The sequence below is a fragment of the Carcharodon carcharias genome, chromosome 28 (genome assembly GCF_017639515.1).
Source record: "Carcharodon carcharias isolate sCarCar2 chromosome 28, sCarCar2.pri, whole genome shotgun sequence".
Lineage (NCBI taxonomy): Eukaryota > Metazoa > Chordata > Chondrichthyes > Lamniformes > Lamnidae > Carcharodon > Carcharodon carcharias.
The window spans coordinates 4,555,362-4,581,488 of NC_054494.1; the positions used below are offsets into that span (position 1 = coordinate 4,555,362).

The 26,127-nt window shown below is 44.8% G+C and overlaps 1 protein-coding gene across 2 annotated transcripts in view; it reads right to left on the reverse strand.

The window, feature by feature from the left end:
* Positions 1–26,127, reverse strand: part of LOC121270815 (nuclear factor NF-kappa-B p100 subunit-like) — a 62,248-nt gene that overhangs the window by 31,116 nt on the left and 5,005 nt on the right. Inside the window, exons 1-9 of one of the 2 annotated variants that reach the window (XM_041176273.1) lie at positions 20,394–20,412; positions 15,148–15,181; positions 14,994–15,060; positions 14,602–14,639; positions 11,756–11,854; positions 11,476–11,627; positions 10,126–10,259; positions 8,664–8,822; positions 470–574 (exon numbers count right to left, since the gene is read on the reverse strand). In XM_041176273.1, coding sequence (XP_041032207.1) covers positions 470–574; positions 8,664–8,822; positions 10,126–10,259; positions 11,476–11,627; positions 11,756–11,854; positions 14,602–14,639; positions 14,994–15,060; positions 15,148–15,180 — 787 coding nt within the window. In that variant the 5' untranslated portion in view covers position 15,181; positions 20,394–20,412. Of the gene's footprint in view, positions 1–469; positions 575–8,663; positions 8,823–10,125; positions 10,260–11,475; positions 11,628–11,755; positions 11,855–14,601; positions 14,640–14,993; positions 15,061–15,147; positions 15,182–20,393; positions 20,413–26,127 lie in introns of those variants that run through there. The other variant, XM_041176272.1, reaches the window with a different exon arrangement.

The following is a 26,127-nucleotide window of genomic DNA, read 5'->3' on the forward strand; positions in this document are numbered from 1 at the left end:
TGAAGCAGTCGCAACAATCTTCAGCCAAAAGTGCCAAGTGATCCATCCTCCAGAGGTCCCCAGCATCACAGGTGCCAGTCTTCAGCCAATTCGATTCACTCCACATGGTATCAAGAAATGGCTGAAGGCACTGGATACTGCAACATTACAACAATAGTACTGAAGACTTGTGTTCCAGAACTTGCTGTGCCCCCAGCCAAGCTGTTCCAGTACTGTTACAATGTTGTTGGGTGAAGATGGAACCAAGCTCAGCCTTGATACATTTCCACAGTTTCCTAGCTTTCTAACATCCTAGGCAGGCGCACAAGTGAAAACCAGCCATTTAGGGGGAAAAGAGGGGTGGTGTGGCTGACTCTAGACATTAATGAAACCTTACCCCACCAAACACAATTAAATAAGGAGCATCTTTGCCCAAAATATTAAACACAGCCAGCCCATGTCCATTGCCCTTTGAACTGCACCAACTTACCTTTCTGAACCTTGTCACACAAGAGGTAAATCTCATCTCCTCCAGTCACACAGCCTGACGTCTTGTCCATTCTGACAATCTTCAGATTGGAAGCATTTGGAGCCTCTGCCAAACAGACAAGATCAGAAAACTTTAAATTAATAGCACACTTAAAATTAAAAATCAAACTTTAGACCAATCTGGAAAACATTTTGAAATGTTTACCAGACTGATTCCTGGGATGGCAGGACTGACATATGAGGACAGATTGAGTTGGTTAGGATTATATTTGCTGGAGTTCAGAAGAATGAGGGGGGATCTCATAGAAAATTCTAACAGAACTAGACAGGGTAGATGCAGGAAGGATGTTCCTGATGGTGGGGGAGTCCAGAACCAGGGGTCACAATCTGAGTATACGGGGTAGACCATTTAGGACTGAGATGAGGAGAAATTTCTTCACCCAGAGAGTGGTGAGCCTGTGGAATTCGTTACCACAGAAAGTAGTTGAGGCCAAACCATTGTATGTTTTCAAGGAGGAGTTAGATATAGCTCTTGGGGCGAAAGGGGTCAAAGGGTATGGGGAGAAAGCGGGAGCAGGCTATTGAGTTGGATGATCAGCCATGATCATTATGAATGGTGGAGCAGGCTCGAAGGGCCGAATGGCCTACTCCTGCTCCTAGTTTCTATAAAAACCTGATGAAAGGTTAACAGTTTCTCTCTCCACAGATGCTGCCTGGCCTGCTGAGGATTTCCAACATCTGTAGCATTTTGCTTCTGGAAAAGAATCAGATTTAACCCCAAGAAACCAAATCAATAAAAATCTATATGATCCCTAATATGGGGATCATTCAGCTTCCTAACAATGGGTCTGGAACAATGCAGAGCAGGAAAACCTCACTCTATCCTTGCTCGCCATTGGTTACCTTCTTCAAAATGCCTGTCACGCAGTAAGAACGGTCACGCTCAGAATATGAGGTATAATGTCTTTACTATGTAATAACTCAAAAACAAAATGATGTAGAAATAGCAGCAGGGAATTTCCCATTCTACAGTCTTTGTTGTTTTAAATGAATGGACAGGAAACACCAGGGGAAGTCCACTGGGACAACAATCCCTTACTTTGCTTTGCAATTAGTCACGAAATGTCCACACAAAATGGTTCATGACCCTTCGCTGACTCAGGCTCCACCTGAGGGAGCAGCCCACATCCAGTCAACCTGCAAGTCAGCTGACCCAAAATACGAGCAGAAAGTGCTGGAAAAACTCAGCAAGCACGGCAGCATCTGTGGAGAAAGAAAGAGAGTTAACATTTCGAGTCCAACATGACTCTTCTCCAGAACTGATCTCCCTCAACCTCTCCCCACTCCAAAGGTGGACTGCAAAAGTCCAAATAGTGCAGCTTCACAACACAAACTACACAACACCCATCAGTCACATTCTCAAAAGCTCCTCAGCCGCTGATCCCACCACATGAACTCCAAGCAGCATCTCATCATTGGTCATAACCCCAACTCATCTTCAAACACATGTTCAACCCAGTATTTATATTAAACTCCCATTTCATGGATTTCAGTCTCTTTCTGTCTCTCCATATCTTCATGTAACAAACTCCCTGTCCGACAGTTACTAATCATGCCTCTCTATACATCACATGCCATGATACCACGTTGGGCAAGGAAAAGAGGCAGTCTCCCCAGGGAGCTGAATCACACCATTCAATAACTTTATTCAGATTCTTCTTTCTATTTATACTACCCTGTGCCTCTCATCATTGGAAATTAGATCCTACTCTCTTCTATTCTCCAGTGAAAACTCCGTGATCATAAGTCAAACACACAAAACAGGTTACGCAGAAGACAAGATGCGGATCAATGTGTCTGTGCCAACAGAGTCTTCTTTCTACACCTTCACCAACCAGAACCTCATCCTGGAGTCACTTGGATCTTTCCCTTGCCCTGTTGATAATCACAAACTAGTTATTGGGTCACTGACTAGTGTGTGTTTGAGCCTTTACTCATGGATCACAGGCTACCAGGAGCACAGCACAACTCTCAAAACGTGTAAAGGCATTTCCACTATCCTACACGCGCACATACACACTGACCCACCATGGTCATGAGGAAACATCAGTCACAGCTAGTTCCCTCTCTGCAACCAGTCATGGTTAGCACAAACCCTGGGTGGGCGAATGTTCGTTGTCAACCTAGGATCCAAGTAATATCCTCTGGCTTCCGTTACCAGAGTTTCCTCATCAAACTTCAGATATCTGCCTTGAGGACAAAGAAAGGACCTGTAGAGAGTAGCTTGCTTTGTACCAGACATCTTGCTGTCCTAGACAAGGGGTCTGGTGCTATGCGCCAGGATTACACACAATCAACTGATCTAGGTCCTTTGGCAGAGTGAGTGTCCACCCTGATGATGGTTCCCCTCCAGGTTCAATCACAGGTTGGAACTCTCCTTGAAGCCACTTCCTTCCCCCCCAACAACCACACCCCGCAGCTTGGTTCCTGATGTTACACCTGGGCCAGAGGAAGCCATTCCACACCAAGCTGTTCTGTACCACGAAGGAGAACTTCCTTGAGCACTACAAATCTGACCTTACTGTGGCTGCCTGTATTTAGGGAAACAATGAAAAGTATCAGTTGGTTCTATACTAATGCCAGTGATGTTCTTGACCAGCATAAGTCCACAAGGTGCATCATGACAAACACTCAAGTTTCTATAGTCCAGCATGCCAAGACCCTGTATTTAGAATCCATCAATCTTTACACTTTCAGCTTTGCAAGCCATTGAACATGACCTGTACTTACCAATCACACAAAGATAATTAGCAACAGACACATCTAATGGAGTTTAGTTTGAATTTTATAAAACCGAGGTTTTCCCCACTGAGTAATAATGTCTGATATATTCTGGGTGCTGACTTCATCTGGAAACCCATGGATGCTATTGGAATTTCTCAGTGACTCAATATTGTACTCGTTCAGAGTTGGTAACTGCAAATTGAAATTTTTTCAGATGTCCTATGTTCTTTTCACTTTTTTTGCCCATCTCCCACCAACAGCTACATTCTTTCCACATCAGTTCATTCAAACTCCTTGGCTGTCACCTCAGTCCAATGGAGATGTGAAACTTCAAAACAGCTTGACCCCAAACTCAGTTTTCCATTGCATCCACCCCTTTACCAAAGCTGCTTTTTTCATCACTGAAACCTCATTTGTCTTCTCCCACCCCTCCTGCCAAATGCCCGATCCACACCTTTAATATCCACATACTGATTCTCAAAATCTCTACTCGTGACTATACTCCACCACACATCACAACCCACCCCCCAATCAGATGACTATTGACAAATGAACATACATCTGAACATACAGATTAGGAGCAGGTGGCGGCCATTCAGCCCTGCTCCACCATTCAATAAGATGGTGGCTGATCGGATTGTGGCCTCAACTCCACGTTCTGCCTACCCTGATAATCATAGATTCTTGACTAACAAAGGAATCAATCTATCGCTGTCCTAAACATATTCATTGACCCTGTCTCCACCGTTCTCTGGGGAAGAAAGTTCCAAAGATTCACAGCCCTCAGAGAAAAAAATTCTTCACATCTCCATCTTAAATTAGAGAGCCCCTATTTTTAAACTGTGTACCCTAGTTCTAATCTTTTCTACAAGGGAAACATCCTTTCAGAATCCACCCTTTCAAGTACCCTCGGGATCTTATATGTTTCAATAAGATCACCTCTCAATCTTCTAAACTCCAATGGATACAGGCCCAGCCTGACCAACCTTTCCTCATAAGATAAACCCCTTCATCCCAGGAATCAGTTGAGTAAACCTTCTCTGAACTGCTTCTGATGCATTTAAAGGCTTAAATAAGGAGCCCAAAACTGTACAGATTACTCCAGGTGTGGTCTCACCAGTGTCCTGTACAACTGTCACAAAACATCCCTACTTTTATATTCCATTCTCCTTGCAATAAACATCATTCCATTTACCTTCCTAATTACTTGCTGTACCTGCATACTAACTTTTTGTGATTCATGTACCAGGACACCCAGATCCCTCTGTACCTCAGAGTTCTGCAATCTCTCTCCATTTAAATGATTTGCTGCTTTTCTATTCTTCCTGAAGTGGACGAGTTCACATTTTCCCACATTATACTCCACCTGTCAAATTTGTGCCCACTCACTTAACCTATGCCCCTTTGCAGACTCCTTATCTCCTCTTCACTACTTATTTTCCTTCCTATTTTTGTGTCATCATCAAATTTAGCAACCATATATTCAGTCCCTTCACCCAAGTCATTGATCTAGATTGTAAATAGTTGAAGCCCCAGCACTGATCCCTGTGGCACTCTACTTATCACATCTTACCAACCCAAAAGAAGACCCATTTATGCCTACTCTGTTTCCTGTTAGCTAACCAATCCTCTATCCATGCTAATTTATCATCCCCTACACCATGAGCTCTTATTTTGCTTGGTAAACTTTGATGTGGCACCTTGTCAAATGCTTTCTGGAAATCTAAGTACAGCACATCCACAGGTTCCCCTTTATCCATGTTAACTGTTACTTACTCAAAGAATGCCAATAAGTTAGTCAAGTGTCATTTTGCTTTCACAAAACCACATTGACTCTGCTTGATTGCACTGAGATTTTCTAAGTGGAGGGGCTGGCGCCCTTAAAGGTAGATAAATCACCAGGGCCAGAGGAATTGTATCCCAGGCTGTTAAAGGAAGCCAGGGAGGAAATAATGGATGCTCTGAGGAACATTTTCCATTCCTAATTAGATACAGGCAAGGGACCAAATGACTGGAAGGCTGCAAACGTCGTACCAATATTTAAAAAGAGTGCGAAAGATAGGCTAGAAAAATATAGGCCAGTCAGTTTGACTTCAATGATAGAATTGATTTCAATAATTTACCTGAGAGACACTTAGAAAGGAACAGATTAATCAGGAATAGTCAGCATGGTTTTGTTAGGGGAAGATTGTGTCTTACTAACTGAATTGAATTTTTTGAGTAAGTAACAAGGAGGATTGATGAGGGTGGTGAGGGTGGTAGAGTGGATGTTGTCTACATGGGTTTTAGTAAGGCATTTGACAAGGTCCCACATGAAGACTGGCCAGAACATTGAGATTCCATGAGATTCATGGGAAGGTGGCAAGTTGGATCCAAAAATAGCTCAGCAACAGGAAGCAATGGGTAATGGCTGATGGATCTTCTTGCGAATGGAAAAATGTCCAGTGGCATTCCACAGGACTCAGTGTTGGGGCCCTTGATGTTTGATATATTAATGATTTGGGCTTAAATATGGGAGGATAGGGAATCTGCAGATGGCATAAAAATTGGCCGTGTAGTTGATAGTGAAGAGGATAGCTGTCGACGACAGAATGATATCAATGGTTTGGTTGAGTGGGCAGAGAAGTGGCAAATGGAATTCAATCTGGGAAAGTGTGAGGTAATGCATTCGGGGAGGGCAAACAAAGCAAGAGAATACTTACTAAACAGGAAGCTACTGAGAGGGATTGAGGAAGTGAGAGACCTAGGAGTACATGCCCACAGGTCCCGGAAGGTGACGGGACAGTTGGATAAGGTGGTAAAGAAAGCATATGGAATGCTTTCCTTTACTGGGCGAGGTATTGAATACAAAAGCAGGGATGTAATGCTGGAACTGTATAAAACACTGGTTAGGCCACAGCTGGAATTGTGTACACATAGTCCTGGTCACATTACAGGAAGGACATAATTGCTCTGGAGACAATACAGCGAAGATTTACAAGAATGTTGCCAGGGATTGAAAATTACAGTTATGGGGAAAGATAGGATAGGCTGGGGTTGCTTTCCTTAGAGGAGGCTGAGGGGTGACTTAATTGAAGTGTACAAAATTATAAGGGGCCTAGACAGGGTAGACAGGAAAGACTTGTTTCCCCAAACTGAGAGGTCAATTACCAGGGGGCATAGATTTGAGGTGATTGGTAGAAGGATTAGAGGGGACATGAGGAAAGTTTTTTTCACCCAGAGATTGGTGGGTGTCTGGAATTCACTGTCTAAGTTGGTGGTTGAGGTTGAAACACTCAACTCATTTAAAAGGTACCTGGATTTGTATCTGAAGGGCTGTAACCAGCGAGGCTACGGACCAGGTGCTGGGAAGCGGGGTTAAAATGAGCGGCTAGTTTCTTTTTTCTTCTTTTTTTGGCCACTGCAGACATGATGGGCTGAATGGCCTCTTTTTGTGCCATAGCTTTGCTGTGGTTCTCGCTCCACCCAGCACACTGGCTTTATAACTCATATCTTTGCCTTCAAATCTCTCCATAGCCTCTCCAGGCCTAGGTTGACAATCTATTCCAGGTTTATGTCCCTGTATGCATCTTCCACACAGTTCAGCCATAGGTTTGCCCCATTGACTGTTCTTGGCAGAGCTGGCTTGATGGGCTGAATGGCCTACTCCTGTTCCTATGTTCTTGTTTCACACCATTCCAAAACTTTTGCTTCAACTGATGCTGTCAGTCCAAACCCTCCCCCTTCTTGAACCCCTTCCCTCAAAATCCCTATCCTGTCCTCGATCCCACTCCCCTCCCGCCCCTCAGTCCCCTCTCTCTCTCTCTCCTCAACCCCCCTTGTGTAGTGTCCACTCTGCTTTCGTAAGATCCTCAATGCGATTTCTCTGCACATATTGAAATAGCAGTTGCTGTTACTGTAACTGATTCTGATTGTCAAGCTTTTTTAAAACAAAGTCACATACTTTGCTGTACTTTTCATTTAGCACAAAGCCTGTTCAAATGACTCATTGGTTAAATAAGTGGTTAATAAATTTGAGGACTCTGGGTCTATACTCGATGGAGTTTAGAAGGATGAGGGGGGATCTGATTGAAACTTACAGAATACTGAAAGGCCTGGAGAGAGTGGACGTGGGGAAGATGTTTCCATTAGTAGGAGAGACTAGGACCCGAGGACACAGCCTCAGAGTAAAGGGAAGACCTTTTAGAACAGAGATGAGGAGAAACTTCTTTAGCCAGAGAGAGGTGAATCATTGGAATTCATTGCCACAGAAGGCTGTGGAGGCCAGGTCATTGAGTGTATTTAAGACCGAGCTAGATAGGTTCTTGATTGGTAAGGGGATCAAAGGTTACGGGGAGAAGGCGGGAGAATGGGGTTGAGAAACTTATCAACCATGATTGAATGGTGGAGCAGACTCGATGGGCCGAATGGCCTAATTTCTGCTCCTATGCCTTATGGTCTTATAAACTTCTACTGTTTACCAGGCTGATGAACAGGGCTCCGTTTTGCTGCACAGTCTCAGTTGAGCTCAGCTGGGATCCTATAGCTGGTGTCTCCATTGGCTGCTGTGAAAGTACAGGGTCTACAGGGATGCTGGACCATATGGCTGTGGGGGCAGAGGATAGGGGTGGGCACAGGTGCAGTGTCTAGTCAAGATATTCCAGCCATTACAGTACAGGATCAGCTTGATGGACCAGCTGGACTTCTCTCACCCGTTAATCACTTAGATCTGCAGGATGAATGAATCTTGGTAACTTGCCGCATTCTGCCTGGGTCCTACACCTGGGGCCTATTACTAAGGGCTCATTATGGAAGGGAAATCTCTTCCAGTTCACATAATGGAACTGGGTTAACAGTGAGAGGCTTGTGTGACCATGTGAGTTCAATCTGTGGAAACCCAGCAAATCCTATACATGTGAGTGGCTCACAAGCCTATTTTGTTTTGCTCTTGCATGGATTGGAATGGTCGGGTGGCATTGATGCCCCACCTTGCATAATCGGCCACAGGTGTGACTTGGTGCCCTCACTGTTAGGTGCAGCCTGTTGCCCACTCCCCCCACTCCCTGTTCCCTCTCCACCACCCCAGCCAGATGTGATCTGCTGCCTCTGGAATCAAGGGATGATTAAAGCCCATAATGACTTTCTGAACGATAGTAAACACTCAGTAACTTTCTAGATTTTCCTCTGTGTTGGTACAGTGTTAGTCCCAGGCCTGTGGGGTGAAACACACCCTCCTTATGCATGAAGTGGCTTAGACTTTAAAAAAAAATTAAACATTAAAGAAACTAAACAAATACACATTGCGTTGGCCCATTCCTTGTGGTCATATGGTTTCATTGTTCTACTGCCTGCTTCTTTGTCCATTTGAATGAGGCTGTGCTGTTTTCATAATGTGTCCTATATACTCATTTGTCCCACACACAGTTACTTACTGCTGTCGAAGATGGGGTCTGAGACGACGGGTTCAAGCGGAAGTGTGTACATGCCTTCACTGTCAGGGAGGTAAGCTGTGAACTGTAGCCTCACAACGCTTAGATCCATCTCCTTTGCTGACTGCTCAGATTCTTGTCGAAACTGCTGAATTTCCTGGGCTGGTTTAAAAAAAAAGTTATTCTTGATTATTAATATATAGAAATAAATCTATACGCAATTTTGTGTATCACATGCTGTGTGAGCCTGCACCAACTCTGTATTTTGAAGTGAGAGGCACTGATATTGTGACAGTCCCGATCACCATGCAGCCACAATACATTGAAATCGAGACCTGTTCCCCCTTCACCTCAAAAGATAAACAAAGGATAATCAGTCTTCACTTACCCAGCCTGGAAATAAACATTTACATCAGCCCCTCCCCAAACATTCCCATTTTAAAATAACCAGGTTACCAGTGATGAAGGAGTCAGTCTATCAGTGGCTCAGTGTGTCCGATTGGCAGACTCTCGTGTTTTATTTCTGAATGGCCGTAAGGAAGTATATTGTCCAAATGCTTGTTTTTGTGATATCAGAACTGGAGGCAGGAGTTTAACAAAGGGACAAGAGCTTTCAGGAAGTGGATACTAAATACCCAAGGGGGACATTATTTATCCCATCTGGCAGCTCCTCCCATGTCCCAAGCATCCCAGCTACTGATCAATCTGCTGGCCTGGCCTTGCCTTTTGCCTGTTGGTACCCAACAGTCGACAGTCCATTTCAGTTCGTATTCCTGGCCCATATCTTTCCTAATCGGGACCAGAAGCTTCTGGCCAATTCTCCTGAGACCTGCCCTTCGTAAAGAACTTCACCAAAGGCTAAATACATCACATGGCTTCTCAAACCCAGCCTTTCACGTTTCTGGAACTTTCTGTTAATGACCAGCACATTACATGAGCCAGGTCAATGTGCAAGACTAGATTGGATGGTAGATGAAGGAAAAGGGACTGATTGGAATATGGGAGCTGGGTGAGTAAACGGGATTTAAACTATATCCTTGTATGGAGGACAATCTCCAGCATGAGCCAGTTTGACAGAATGGCCGATATCTGTGTTGTCACTTCTCAATGTAACAGATTTGGGAGCAGTTTCTGCCTCTGGCCGGTGGGTTTATCGCTCCTGCCTCTCATGCTCCTTGATCGGATTGGCCGTGGACGCTGGGATTTATTCACTCTCCCAAATTGTTCTGAAACACTCCTTCACACCTCAATAAACTCAGCTCTGTGGGAGCCAGTATTCAAATGCTGCCATCCTGCTCACATTTTCCCCCTGCCATTTCTTCCTGCTCTATTTGCTATAATTACTGCTTAGATCTTAGCTGCAAAATCTTTGATAAGGATAAAAGGCAGCTATGGAAGCAGAGCTCCAAACACTTGCTGGGCTGAAAGCAGCAGTCCCTGCAATGGATATCCCCACTGAACTCACCTGACATTATGCCCTTGCTCAGAAAATTCTTTCTATCCAAAGGATTCCTCTGGTACATCTCATTAAATAACCTGTCGAACAGGACATCCGGAACATTCTTCTTTGTGACATGTAGAATGCCCAGATTAGTAAACCTAGTGAACAAGGATACAGAGGGTTAGTCTCCTGTATACAACATCTACTGGTTCCCCTTCAGCCACCCTGCTTGTTACATCCTCAAAGAACTCCAATAAGTTTATTGTATTCACAGATAGGTAGGAAAGCAAGTTGTGAAGAGGACACAAAAGGTTAATAGTGAGTGGGTAAAAATTTGGCAGATGGAGTATAATGTGGAAAAATGTAAAGTTGCCCACTTCAGTGGGAATGTAAAAACGGAATATTATTGAAATGGAGAGAGACTGCAGAATTCTGCAGTACAGAAGGATCTGGGAGTCCTTGTACATTAATCACAAAAGGTTAGTATGCAGGTACAGCAAGTGATTAGGGAGGCAAATGGAATGCTGGTCTTTATTGCAAGAGGGCTGGAATATAAAAGTACGGAAGTATTGCAACAACTAGACAGGGCATCAGTGAGACTGCACCTAGAGCACTGTGTACAGTTTTGATCTCCTTACTTAAGGAAGGATATACTTGTATTGGAAGCAGTTCAGAGAAAGTTCACCAGGCTGATTCCTGGGTTGAAAGGGTTGTCCTGATGGAGGTGAGGGGGATTTTTTTCTCTTAGAGGGTGATTCATCTTTGGAATTCTCTTCACCAGTCAGCATTGGAGGCTGGTCATTGAACATATTCATTTTTGATCTACAACAGGGTCCAGGGTTTTGGGGGATGGGCAGGAAAGTGGAGTTCAGGCCACAATCAGATCAGCCATGATTGTACTGAATGGTGGAATGGCCGAAAGGCCTTCTCCTGCTCCCATTTCTGATGTTATCCTGCTCTTACACACTGTACTTATTGTGATAGAGAAATCAATCCTAGGGCAGGGCAGTTCTACTCACCCTGGTGTCCTGGCCAATATTGGTGGCACAGGCTCGAGGGGCTGAATTCCCAATACTGACCTTCAACCAACTAGAGAGAATAACTGGTCATCATCATATTGCAGTTTGTGGGAGCTTGCTGTGTGCAAATTGGTTGCCACATTACCATAGTGATGACACTTCAAAAGGCCTTCATTTCTTGTAAAACACTTTGGGATGTCTTGAAGTCTTGAAAGGCTTTATAGATAAATGCAATTCTTTCTTTCTTGATTCTTTCACCCTTTGTGCTACTCTTTAGAAGTTAAAGTTGTTAGGATGGATCTTAGCATATTCCACTTCTGAAATCCAGGTTGTGATTCAGAGACTGCAAACTTACTGTGCTGTCATGTCCTTTGGTCCGACTTGAACGATACAGACACCATCATCTGTGCATTGTTTCCCAACCAGGCTGTGAGCGTGCAATTTGGGAGGATCTTTGGCTGTCACCAGCTGGACGACAATTTTTGCATTACCAGTGTAATTTAAAATCTGTGGAAAAATTAAATGTTTAATTCAGCTAATATGCATCACTTTCTGACCTTTGCCCTCTCCCAAACGTTCCTCACACACTCACTGACCTTTGCCCTCTCCCAAACGTCCCTCACACACTCACTGACCTTTATGGTTGGGTATGTCTTGCGATTCTTTTCACTGGATGCTCCTGGAAGGCCTCCGTGAGATGGCCCTTCACAGCCATAGCGGAATCGGAATCCTCTCTACAACAAAGACACACAGTGTAGGCTGGGCAGAGCATCAAACTTTGTGAATGGCGCAAAACTGGGGAATGCAGTAAACATGAGGAGGATAGTAACAGACTTCAGAAGAGGGCACAGACAGGCTGGTGAAATGGGCAGACAAGCGGCAGGTGAAATTTATTGCAGAGGATTGTGAAGCGATTCATTTTGGTAGGAAGAATAAGGAGAGGCAAAATAAAATGAATGACACTAATTGTGGAAAATGCAGGGCAGATGATAAGCCTGTTTAAAAAGTATATACTCTTTATAAGTATAGGCACAGAGTACAAAAATAGGAAAGTTACATTAAACCATTACTAATCATTGGGTCAGCCCCAGTTAGAATATTACAGCCAAATGTCGACATCAGGAAGGCCTTGGAGAGGATGCAGCAGGGTGACCAACTCTGCGGGAAAACAACAAGGGACATCTTGGTGTGGAGTGGGCCGACACTAATGCCATCGCTGTGTGACCTGCCCTGAGTTTTATACTGTCGGCTCAAACCCTACCCCTCCCTAAAACCAACACCCACTGGACATCGCCTAACAGAAACCGCCAACCTGCTGAGTTCCAGGCTTCCAGAGATATAAAGCCTGCAAAGACAGGAGAGATCCAGGACAAAACACATCCTGAGGAGGCCTGACACAAGGCAAAATTGTGGGATAGGCCTCACCCTGGGTGCAGAAGAGATTTACGAAAATCTTAATGCGATCTGGCAGAGTTGACATGGTTTTTGTGAAAGGGGACTCACGTCTGGCTAATTTATTAGAGTTCTTTGAGGAGGTAACAAGCGACTTGGATAAAGGGGAAGCTGTGGATGTGCTTTACTTAGATTTCCAGAAGACATTTGATAAGATGCCACTTCAATCCATATTAATGACTTTGATGACAGGATTGAATCAGTTGCTAAATTTGCTGATGACATAATGTTGTCAAGAGGAGGTAGAGTCTGCAAAGGGATGTAGACAGATTCAGCCAGTGGGCAAAAATTTGGCAGGTGGAAAAATGTGAACTTGTTCACTTTGGCAGGAATAACAGAAAAGCAGCAAATTATTTAAACGGAGAGATTGCAGATTAGGAAGACAAATGGAATGTCATTGTTTACTGCAAAGGGGAATGGAATATAAAAGGAGGGACGTTTCGCTACAGTTGTACAGGGCACTGATGAGACCATATCTGGAGTAGTGTACAATTTTGGTATCCTTATTTGAAAAAGGATACAGGTGCATCAGAAGCAGTTCAGAGAAAGTTCACCCGACTGATTCCTGGGATAGAGGGCTTATCCTGAGGAAAGGTTGGGCAGGTTTGGCCTGTATCCATGGGAGTTTAGAAAAATGAGAGGTTATCTTACTGAAACATATAAGATCCTGAGGGGACTTGACAGGGTGGATGCTGAAAGGATGTTTCTCCTTATGGGAGAGACTAGAACTAGGGGACACAGTTTAAAAATAAGGGATCTCCCATTTAAGACAGAGATAAGGAGAATCTTTTTCTCTCAGAGTCTGTGGAAGTCTCTTCTCCAGAGAGTGAGTGGAGGCAGAGTTATTGAATATATTTAAGGCTGAATTAGATAGGTTCTTGATTGGCAAGGGAGTCAAAGATCAGCCATAATCTTTTTGAATGGTGGAGCAGGCTCGAGGGGCCAAATGGCCTCTATCCTGCTCCTCATTCATATGTTCATATGTATGTTCTACATACCAGGGACAAGGGCCTTCGGTTATGTAGATAGATTTGAGAAGCTGGGGCTGTTCCCCATAGAGTAAAGGAGGAGATTTAATCGAGGCATTCAAACCCATTAAAGACTTTGATTGGGTCGATAGGGAGAAACTGTTGCATCCAGTAACCAGAGGACAGAAATTTAAATTAGCAGAAGAACCAGAGGGAATATGACGAGATTTTCAATAATCTAGAATCTACTGCCTGAAAGAGTAATGGAAACGGATTCAATCATAACTTCCAAAAGGCTAATTGATAGTTCTTTCCAAGAGCCAACACAGACACAATGGGCTGAAAGGGCTCCTTCAGTGCTGGAACACAATGTCCAATCCCCAGGCAGCTTCCCTGTACAATAGGGAATGAGCCTTGCTCCAACGCCTGTGTAGCTCAGATGGAACAGGGACCACTGTCAAATTAGTGATCAGTACATAACCAAAATGGTTGAAACAGAGCAATAGCTTCAGTTCTTCACACTTATTGATTTTTAAATTAGGCTGCTGGTGAATGTTGCCAAGGCAACATCAGATGTCCCACGTTATTGTTCATGGTTAATCTGGGGCCTGTTGTAATGTTTCATTGACTTGGCCGGTCCCTTTAAAGCTAAGGATCCAGCGGAACTATTACTGATAAACTGCTGAGGCTGTCAAGCTGTGGAACCGATCAACTCCATTTCTGGCACCGAGACCTCCCAGGTCTCATATAGCCCAGTGTCAATCCCACATTACCCCAGCAACAGACACAGCCTCAGGGTGCCCATCTTGCTCTTGTGCAGCTTGTCCATTCCTCACACCCAGTGTCCTGGGGGCTCCCGGTCAGGACTCAGGGACGTCCTGCTCACACCCACAAACTGAGAAGGGTTTCTGACACAAAACCCTGCACCAATTAAGTCAAGTTTAACCCCTTTTCCAATGTCTTTCTGGAGCCTGTTGCATAGTGTGGGGATAGGGGTGGGGGTGAGAGTGGGCCAGGCCAGTGCCCAGTTGGTCAGTGAGGTGGGGGAGTGATGGATTTACCTGTTTCGGTTGTTCTGAGATGTGCAGAAATGGACCAACTGTTGGAACAGGAAGACAGGAATTAGTAAGTGTTTCACCGGGAGGGTCTTTCCTTGTCCCACTCTTCACCCCCGATCCCCCACTCAATCTCCCTGGTTAAATTATAAACCCCAGCTCCCCACCCCCCCAAACACACAGAGCCCGGCTCCCTCACCCCCCCAAACACACGAAGCCTAGCTGTCCACAGCCCCAAAATACAGAACCCTGTGCTCCACACCCCCAGATACAGGCCCTGTGCTCCACACCCCCTTCCGCCTCCCCACGCTTGTGTCTGTACTGCAGCGATGGTCTTTCTAGTGTGATTGAGGTATATAATCCGGGCACACAGCTCCCCATCTCCTCTCCTCACTCACCTGACTCGAGTGCACTCTCAGTGTTGTTCAACATGTGGAGGTCCAGTTGTCCGAAATCACTGCCACCCTAAGAGTGAAAACAGTGAACATGGTCAGCATTGTGACAGGCGGCGGAGACAGAGTAAGACCATTTCAAACACTGGATCGTACTTACATCTTGCGTCCCCAGGCTGTATGTATCATCCATCCTGAAAAAGAACCAGAAAGCAGATCATTTCAATGAGTGATATTCTGTAACAGCTCACAGATCTGCCCCAGCCTCAGTTCACCTGCTGCTGAAACTTTCATCCATGCTTTCATGACCTCGAGACTTCACTTTTCCCATGGTTCCCTGGCAGGATATACCCTCCATAAACTACAGCTTATCCAGAATACTGCTGCTTGTGTCCTAACTCGCACCAGGTCCTGTTCACCCATCATCCTTTCCCTGCTACCCTACACTTACCCCCAGCGCAGCCATACACACATTTTAAAATCCTAGTTCTTGCTTTCAAATCCCTCAAAGGCCTCGCCCCTTCCCATCGATGTAATCACCTCCAGGCCTACAACCCTCTGAGACATCTGCACTCCTCTAATTCTGGTCTGTGGAAATTCCTGATTCCATTAATCCACCATTGGTGTCCATGCCTTCAGCTGTCTGGGCCCCAAGCTCTGGAACTCCCTCCCTAAACCTCGCTACTTCCTTAAAACCTGCCTCTTTCCTGTTCTAGTATTTGCTTATGTGGTTAAGTGTCAATTTTTGTTTGACAATGCTTCTGTAAAGAAACTAAAGAAGTTTTACTGTGTAGTAAATGCAAGCAGTCACTCAGCTAAATCACACTGGGCTTTGTTCCAGATCAGTGATTGGAGCTGTTCATAGTTCAGAGATCATGCCCAAGTTGCATTAGTGATGTTGATTGATTGTTGGCTGCATTCTGCAGGGCCTCTGTTTGGCTGGAACTCCCTGATAGACAGCTGTGTGGACACGAACTTTAACATCCTCAGTAATAGTGACAGCTGAGTGGCAATTTGTCACAGCGTCACTGCAAGTTTCAAACATGAGGCAAAGAGATATTGATAGATCGGGTGAATGGACAAAATTGTGGAAAATAGATTTCAATATAGGCAAGTCTGTGGGCAGGAACTCTGGACATAAAAAGGATAGGAAAGGATAAATGGTGTAAAGCTGCAAACAGTGGAGGCCCAATGAGACATTGGTGTATAGGTACACAGATAATTAAAGCTTCATGGACAAGTGCAGAAAATATTTAACAGGATTTTAGAATGCTGACCTTTTTATCTGGAGGACCGGAAGTCGTGCGTAGACCATGTCTGGAGTTAGTAGGAGCAGTTCTGGGTACTGCACCTCAGGAAGGAGATGTTGGCATTGGAGGGAATGCAGTGTGGATTTACTAGAAAGATACCTAGACTTAAAAGGTTTAAATTATGATGGGAGATTCATAAACTAGGGTTGTATTCTCTGGCATTTACAAGTTTTTTTTCCAAGACGTTTAAGGGAGATAGGGGAGATTGGGAGAAAGGACTCCTGCTGGTTGAGGAGTCCAGGGCTAGGGGGCAGATTTTAAAATTCGAGCCAGACCTTCTGGGAGTGCAATTCGGAAACATAACGGGTGGGAGAAGTTTGGAACTCTCTTCTGCAGATGGCGCTAGATCAATTACTGATTTCAAATCTGAGATTGATAGATTTTGGTTTGCCTGTTTTGTATCTTCACACACACTTTTCCCCTTTGGGGAAGCATTGGAAAGATTAGCAGGCTGATTATCAACCTGCCTGAAGTGCATCATGAACATTCCTTCTATGGCCAATAGGTCCTGGAGTGGGACTTGAATCTGGTGCTTCTGGCTTAGAGGAAGGGGTACAATCTCCTGAGCTGCAAGATCCATGGAAATCTGTTAGCCAAAGATATTGAGGAATTCAGAGTAAAGGGTGAGTGTAGGAAAATAGGTTGCAAATCAGCCATGATTTGACTGAATAGCAGGATAGGCTTCAGGGGCTGAATGATTTATTCCTGTTCTTCTGTCCCTGGTGCTTAACATTACTGCCTGGTAACTGGAGGTAGAATTCACAGCCAGTGTTCTTCTCTGTGAAGCTTCACTTTCAGAGAGAAAATGATTTTCTTCTTACAGCTTCATACATGGAAGAGTGTAGGGAACTCACCACGTTAGATTTGTGCATAACTCATTGATTCAATCAATGGCTTTATTTTCATAAAATCAACGCCAGTGTCTGGAGTTAGCCTGACTGAATTATGCACATCCAAAACAGCAGAAGCACGTGCCATGGACAGGGCCAGCACTTCCACATCTTGAAACATTAACTGTTTTTCTCTCCATAGATGCTGCCAGACCTGTTAAGTATTTACAGTATTTTCTACCTTCATTTCAGCTTTTCAGCATCTGCAGTAATTTGCTTGTCTTGGACCAGATCCAAGCTTTTCAGTCCTGCCAAATCCAGGCCAAATAAAAGGTGGTAGGCACTTAACCAACTCACTGGAGGAGAAGGCTCCAAGAATACCCCCCTCCTCAATGATAGGGAAGCCCATGTCACGACTAAAACCACAGCTGAAACATTTGCAGCCATCTTCAGCCGTAAGTGCCGAGTGGATGATCCATCTCGGCCTCCTCCAGAGGTTCCCAGTATCACAGGTGCCAGTCTTCAGCCAATTCAATTCACTCCACATGGTATCAAGAAACAGCTGGATACTGCAAAGGCTATGGGCCCTGACAATATTACTGAAGACTTGTGCTCCAGAACTTGCCACGCCCTTAGCCAAGCTGTTCCAGTACAGCTACAACACTGGCATCTATCCAGCCATGTGGAAAATTGTCCATGTCCTGTATGCAAAAAGCAGGACAAATCCAACCTGGCCAATTACTGCCCCATCAGTCTACTCTCCATCATCAGTAAAGTAACAGTGCTATCAAGTAGCACTTGCTTAGCAATAACCTGCTCACTGATGCCCAGTTGGGTTCCGCCAGGGCCACTCAGCTCCTGACCTCATTACAGCTTTGGTTCAAACATGGACAAAAGAGCTGAACTCCCGAGGTGACGTGAGAGTGACTGCCCTTGACATCAAGGCAGCATTTGACCGAGTGTGGCATCAAGGAGCCCCAGCAAAACTGGAGACAATGGGAATCAGGGAGAAAATTCTCCACTGGTTGGAGTCATGCCTAGCACAAAGGAAGATGGTTCTGGTTGTTGGAGGTCGATCATCTCAGCTCCAGGTCATCACTGCAGGAGTTCCTCGGGGTAGTGTCCTCGGCCCAACCATCTTCAGCTGCTTCATCAATGATCTTCCTTCCATCAAAAGGTCAGAAGTGGGGATGTTCGCTGATGATTGCACAATGTTCAGCACCATTCACGACTCCTCAGATACTGAAACAGTCCATGTCCAAATGCAGCAAGACCTGGACAACATCCAGGCTTGGGCTGATAAGTGGAAAGTAACATTTGCGCTACATAAGTGCCAAGAAATGACCATCTCCAACAAGAGAGAATCTAACCATTGCCCCTTGATGTTCAATGGCATTACCATCACTGAATCCCCACTATCAACATTACCATTGACCAGAAACTGGACTAGCCATATACTGTACAACCAGAGCAGGTCAGAAAAAAGCAAAATGCTGCAGATGCTGGAAATCTGAATTAAGAACAGAAAATGCTGGAAAAACTCAGCAAGTCTGACAGCATCTGTGGAGAGAGAAACAGAATTAATGCTTTGAGTTCAAATGACTCTTCTTCAGATCTAAAGAGAAGTAGAAATGTGATGAAATTTATATTGTTTAAGGGAGGTGCAGCAGGTGGAGCTGGATAGAAGGTCAGCGATAGGTGGGGGCTAAGGAGAGATTGACAGAGGTGTCATGGACAAAAAGACAAAGTAAGTATTAATGGTAGTGATAAGGACTAAAGAAGGTGCTAATAGTGTCATAAAGGTAAGAAAGCAGAACGTGTGAATAGCAAAACAAGGGTCAGCACTCTGTGAAAGAACAACATAGCACTAGTAACAGGCGGCCCTTTAGGGACTGAGGGGAGGGGGTGGTGGTTGGGGAAAAAGGATAGAAAAAGGGATAAAAAAGGAGATAGAACAATGAATAAATGCATAAAAATAAGTGGATAAAAAATAAAAAGAAATTTTAAAAAGGGGGATTAAAAAAGGGGTGAAGATAGAGGAGAGAGTTCACGGTGTTGGAGCTTGTGTTCCTTAACACCTGAAAGGAAGAGAAAAAGTTTAATTTCATCAGCATAAATTTCATCACATTTCTTTCTCTTCATCTCTGAACAGTCATATGGACTCGAAACGTTAACTCGGTTTCTCTCTCCACGGATCCCGTCAGACCTGCTGAGCTTTTCCAGCATTTTCTGTTTTTATATAAGAGCAGGTGAGAGGCTGGGAATTCTGCAGTGAACTGGGAATTCTGCAGTGGGTAACTCACCGCTGCCTGTCCAAGTCAGGAGTGTGACGGAATACCCTCCACTTGCCTGGATGAGCACAGCTCCAATATCACTCCAGAAGCTTGAAACCTTCCAGAATAAAGCAGCCTGCTTGACTGGCACCCCGTCCACCATCTCAAGACTCGCTGCAACACCACCAGCACACAGTAGCAGCAGTGTGTGCCATCTATAAGAGGCACTGCAGCAATTCAAAAAGGCTCCTTTGACAGCACCTTCCAAGCCAAAAAGGACAGGGGCAACCTGGACAATGTTCCACATTGCTGGCGAGATGCCAGTGTTGTAGCTGGGTAGATGCCAGTGTTGTAGCTGTACTGGAACAGCTTAGAGCCCAAGTCTTCAGTATTGTCAATATTGTCAGGGCTTATAGTCTTTGTGGTATCCAGTGTTTTCAGCCGTTTCTTGGTATCATGTGGAGTGAATCAAATTGGCTGAAAACTGGCATCTATGATGCTGGGGGCCTTGGAAGGAGGCTAAAATGCACCCACCACCTGCAACTTCCCCTCCAAGCCACTCACCATCCTGACTTGGAAATATATCGCCTCCTTCACTGTCGCTGGGTTAAAATCCTGGAACTCCCTCCCTAACAGCACTGTGGGTGTACGTACACCACATGGACTGCAGCAGTTCAAGAAGGCAGCTCACCAGCACCTTCCCAAGGGCAATTAGGGATGGGCAACAAAAATGCTGGCCCAGCCCACATCCCATGAATAACTTTTTTTTAAAAAAGGTGACACGAATTGAAGGAATCATGTAACCTGGAGCTGGATTAATTCAGTAGTGATATTCTGAAGCAGCACCTAGTGAAGTTTAAAGGAGGAAGTCCCCCAAACTACCAGCATTGTAACAGGATGTCTATTCTGATCAACCAGGAGTTTCCTATCCTTTGCAACACCCGTTCAACCTGTAGCTCACACAGGAAATGGTTTTAACAGAGACAGATTCACCTTTAAAAAGGATCCATCTGACAGCAACTCTTAACTTTATCCTTTATCCAACTCACGATATACATTCCTGTCAAAAGGAGCTCAGCTCAATGACAACATCCAAACACTCATCCACTCTCCCCACCGACAGTGAAACTGGCCACACCCACCCCCACCCCCAAACTCCCTCTGTGGCAGTGATACTGGCTGCCCCCACCCCACCTCTGGCAGTGATACTGGCCCCCACCCCAGCTCCCGGTCCAAACCCAGCGGAGACACTTCAGTTAGCAGTGACACAGAGCTGCACTGTTAGCCTGAGTGGATCTGGCTGTGTCAGTACTTGTATAACTGGAAGGCAGCCATTTGTCAAAAGTGATGAAATTGTTTAATACACCTACGCACATGAAAGCATTACTGATATGGGGAGTTTTTTTAAAAAATTCTGTTATTAAGAACCTCCTGTTTATTCCAGGAAAAGTGCTGTCAGCAATTGTCCCATCTGACAACAGCATTAAATCATTTTTCTAATATTTGCCTACACCCCCTCACCTACGTGTGTGAAAGTGTCAGCACGAAGAAAACTGCCTCCCTAAGATAAAATTAATTGATAAAGGGGGAAATGTTTTATTCGGAGTAAGAACACTTTACAGTCCTCGCAATCAGCTCCATGCTTGGATATGCCATCTTGGGCTGTTCTTGATCACTGTGTCGCAGGCAAGAGGGGTGAGGAGATGAGCTGTTCCCTCACAATTACTTGGCAGTGTCACAGTTAGTTGTGGATCAATGTTCATTATCAAGAGTCTGATCATTAGCCACCTCATAATGCACTTGAACTTTCATCACATCAAATTCTCTTCAAAAGTTCCCATTTAATCTGGTTTCATTGTTCCAACCAACATGCACGCAGGCACAGGCATTATGAATTATGATAGTCTTGAATAAATGCACAGCATAGAAATACCTCATTCAGCATTAACTCTTAGTCTCTCAAAAAACAAAATGCAGAGAAGTCACACTGGTATAGAGGGCTGCTGTTCTGAGAGGAGGGAGCTTTACTCTGTACCTAACCCCATGCTGTACCTGTCCTGGGAGTGTTTGATGGGGACAGTGTAGAGGGAGCTTTACTCTGTATCTAACCCCGTGCTGTACCTGTCCTGGGAGTGTTTGATGGGGGCAGTGTAGAGGGAGGTTTACTCTGTATCTAACCCTGTGCTGTACGAGTCCTGGGAGTGTTTGATGGGGACAGTGTACAGGGAGCTTTACTCTGTATCTAACCCTGTGCTGTACCTGCCCTGGGAGTGTTTGACGGGGACGGTGTAGAGGGAGCTTTACTCTGTATCTAACCCCGTGCTGTACCTGTCCTGGGAGTGCTTCATGGGGACAGTGTAGAGGGAGCTTTACTCTGTATCTAACCCCGTGCTGTACCTGTCCTGGGAGTGTTTGATGGGGGCAGTGTAGAGGGAGCTTTACTCTGTATCTAACCCTGTGCTGTACCTGTCCTGGGAGTGCTTCATGGGGACAGTGTACAGGGAGCTTTACTCTGTATCTAACCCCGTGCTGTACCTGTCCTGGGGGTGTTTCATGGGGACAATGTAGAGGGAGCTTTACTCCGTATCTAACCCCATGCTGTACCTGTCCTGGGAGTGTTTGATGGGGACAGTATAGAGGGAGCTTTACTCTGTATTTAACCCCGTACTGTACCTGTCCTGGGAGTGTTTGATGGGGACGGTGTAGAGGGAGCTTTACTCTGTATCTAACCCTGTGCTGTACCTGTCCTGGGAGTGTTTGATGGGGACAGTGTAGAGGGAGCTTTACTCTGTATCTAACACCGTGCTGTACCTGTCCTGGGCGTGTTTGATGGAGACAGTGTAGAGGGAGCTTTACTCTGTATCTAACCCCATGCTGTACCTGTCCTGGGAGTGTTTCATGGGGATAGTGTACAGGGAGCTTTACTCTGTATCTAACGCCGTGCTGTACCTGTCCTAGGAGTGTTTGATGGGGACAGTGTCGAGGGAGCTTTACTCTGTATTTAACCCCGTGCTGTACCTGTCCTGGGAGTGTTTGATGGGGACAGTGTAGAGGGAGCTTTACTCTGTATTTAACCCCGTGCTGTACCTGTCCTGGGAGTGTTTGATGGGGACAGTGCAGAGGGAGCTTTACTCTGTATCTAACCCCATGCTGTACCTGTCCTGGAAGTGTTTGATGGGGACAGTATACAGGGAGCTTTACTCTGTATCTAACCCCGTGCTGTACCTGTCCTGGGAGTGTTTGATGGGGACAGTGTAGAGGGAGCTTTACTCTGTATCTAATCCCATGCTGTACCTGCCCTGGGAGTGTTTGATGGGGACAGTGTAGAGGGAGTTTTACTCTGTATCTAATTCCGTGCTGTACCTGTCCTGGGAGTGTTTGATGGGGACAGTGTAGAGGGAGTTTTACTCTGTATCTAATCCCGTGCTGTACCTGTCCTGGGAATGTTTGATGGGGACAGTGTAGAGCGAGCTTTACTCTATATCTAACCCCGTGCTGTACCTGTCCTGGGAGTGTTTGATGGGGACGGTGTAGAGTGAGCTTTACTCTGTATCTAACCCCATGCTGTACCTGTCCTCGGAGTACCATTTTTAAAATAAAGGCAGTGTTAGCCAAGAAAGAATACTCTTGATTTCCAGCATTTCCATCCCAACTTTGATAATCAATAAATTCACAAAAGGAAGATGAATAACTTTATCTGATTCTGAAATGCAAGCAATGATAAATTGATACTTTTTGACCAATGTAATGTTATTTCAAACCAATTACAATCCGAGTTACTGCATTACAAGATTCTTCCCCTTCCATGGGCAGGATCTTCATCTGCTGCCACATGGAATCTGCTCAGTCTGCTGTAAGTAATTTGATGGAATCAAAGTGAGAGGGTCCATGTTACAAATCACACTAGGAGCTGTGCTTATGGAACCAATCCTGTACAATCAAGGTTCAAATTAACTAAATTTGAGTATTCCTGAAAAAATAGAAACATGCTGTCTACTAAGCTTTTAATTTGCACTCATCAGGACTGCTCACACAAATAACAACAAAGGAAAGAACAATTTATATTGCATGACAAAAGAGGAATAGAGTGCTGATTGGTTGGCAAGTGGACTCTGATTGGTAGAAGCATTGCCATGGAGAATGCAACAGGGAACAGTTAACAGCCAAGCTTTAATTCAAATTCAAACTCCACTGAAGTCCACTTGCCAACCAATCGGCACTCTCTTCTCATGCAGTATAAATTGTTGTTCCCTTTACTGTTGGTAATTTTGTGAATTGTTGTGATGAGTGCAAGATGAAGAGTTTAGACAGCACGTTTCTTTTTTCTGCTCCAGATTTCCTTTGTGCAACAAAATGCTTTCCATCATCGCTCTGAACTACCTGGCTCAAATGTTAAGGTTATACCCCCTTGCTCTGGACTCCCCCACTGAGGAAATCATTGTTCTATTTCTAGCAACGCCTTTATTCATCTTAAACAGCTCCATTAGATCACTCATTAATATTCTATACTCAAGGATAACCTAAGATAAAAGCAAAATACTGCAGATGCTGGAAATCTGTAACAAAAACAGAAAATGCTGGAAAAACTCAGCAAGTCTAGCAGCACCTGTGGAGAGAGAAATAGAGTTAACATTTGGAGTCCGTATGACCCTTCTTCAGAGCTGAAGAGAATGCTACCCTAGTCCATGTAACCAGTCCTCACACTTTAACCCTTTCAGCCCTCTGCAAGTGAAAGCTGAGGCACAAAATGAATTTCCAGAGTCTCATTATGACATAAAGACAGTGCAAAATCTCTAATAGCACCATCTCATTACACTCCTATTAAGGCAATGGTGCATTAGTGTCACCTGAGTGTTATATTACACTAGTGATACAAAAACAAGAGCACACACCATCAAATGTCAGCAATAATACCAACTGCACCCAATACAGTGCCATCTGCATCAATCCCAGCCAATATCATCAATCCCAGCCAATATCATCAATCTCAACCATAACCCCAAACAACAGAATCCAATCAAAAATAACTTGCACTTCTATAGTGTCTTTCACACCCTCAGGATGTGTCAAAGTGCTTCACACCCAATGATACATTTTTGAAGTGTAGTCGCTGTCGTAAGGTAAGGAAATGCACAGCCAATTTGTGCACAGCAAGCTCCCACAACCAGCAACACGATAATGACCTGACAATCCTTTATGGCAATGTTGATTCTGGGCTAAATATTGGCCAGGGCACCAGGGAGAAGCACCTTGCTTTATCTTTGCAAATAGTGTCACAGATTCTTTTCAGTGCCACAGAGAGCAAACAGAAGCTCAATGTATTGTCGCATTGAAAAGACAGCACCTTCAGAATGCAGCATTGGGACCTGAACCCACAATTTTCTGACTCAGGTTAGGAGAGCAGCACAGACAATATCATATCCGGAGGACTCAGAAATGGAACCAACAACAAACTGAAATATGGGCAATACGATGCTACTGAAAGCATGCCTGCTGGTGAGGAGGGAGTGTGTATATTGGAAGGGGAGGGGGAGGAGGGCGTGCGTATATTGGACAGGGGTCATGTCTGTGAGGAGAACGTGTATATACTGGAGGCTGGGATTGTGTTGAGGAGGGTTTGTGTAAGTGGGGATATGCTGAAGAGGGTGACTGCATGTGGGGTTGTTTCGAGGAGGGCACGTATGTCTATTGAAGGGTGGGATTGTTTGCAGAGGGTGAGTGTTTATTGGAGGGTAGGGTTGTGTTGAGGGGGGTGTGTGATTATTGGAAGGTGGGATTGTTTGCAGAGGGTGTGCATTTATTGGAGGGTGGGATTGTTTGCAGAGGATGTGCGTTTATTGGAGGGTGGGATTGTGTTGAAGAGGGTGTGTGTTTATTGGAGGGTGGGATTGTGTTGAGGAGGGTGTGTGTTTATTGGAGGGTGGGATTGTGTTGAGGAGGGTGTGTGTTTATAGGAGGGTGGGATTGTGTTGAGGAGGGTGTGCGTTTATTGGAGGGTGGAATTGTATTGAGGAGGGTGTGCGTTTATTGGAGGGTGGGATTGTGTTGAGGAGGGTGTGCGTTTATTGGAGGGTGGGATTGTGTTGAAGAGGGTGTGATTGTGTTGAAGAGGGTGTGCGTTTATTGGAGGGTGGGATTGTGTTGAAGAGGGTGTGTGTTTATTGGAGGGTGGGATTGTGTTGAGGAGGGTGTGCGTTTATTGGAGGGTGGGATTGTGCTGAAGAGGGTGTGTGTTTATTGGAGGGTGGGATTTTGTTGAGGAGGGTGTGTGTTTATTGGAGGATGGGATTGTGCTGAAGAGGGTGTGTGTTTATTGGAGGGTGGGATTGTGTTGAAGAGGGTGTGCGTTTATTGGAGGGTGTGTGTTGTGTTCTTTACTCAACTCCAATTATCAAAGCTGTTCTACCTTTGATGCAAAGTTCCTTCTGAGAGGAATGAGCCTGGAATTTCCCTCATGTAAGGTTGAAGGAGAATATTTTTAACTTCCTTCTTCTCAGTCAAACCTGTCCCATTAAAATTGTATAGAATGACATTGCACTTAATCAGAGTGTTTCAGAAAGCTGAAATCTTTTGCAGAATCTTTTAGAAAAATCTGTTCAAATTTTCAAAATAAAGTTGGAAGCTTGTGAGGGTTATATAAATCAAAGGCATGGCTAATTTTGTGCTCTAATTAAGGCCAGGGATGTTATGTTTTAAATCAAACACTTGTCCCCCCATTTCAGATATC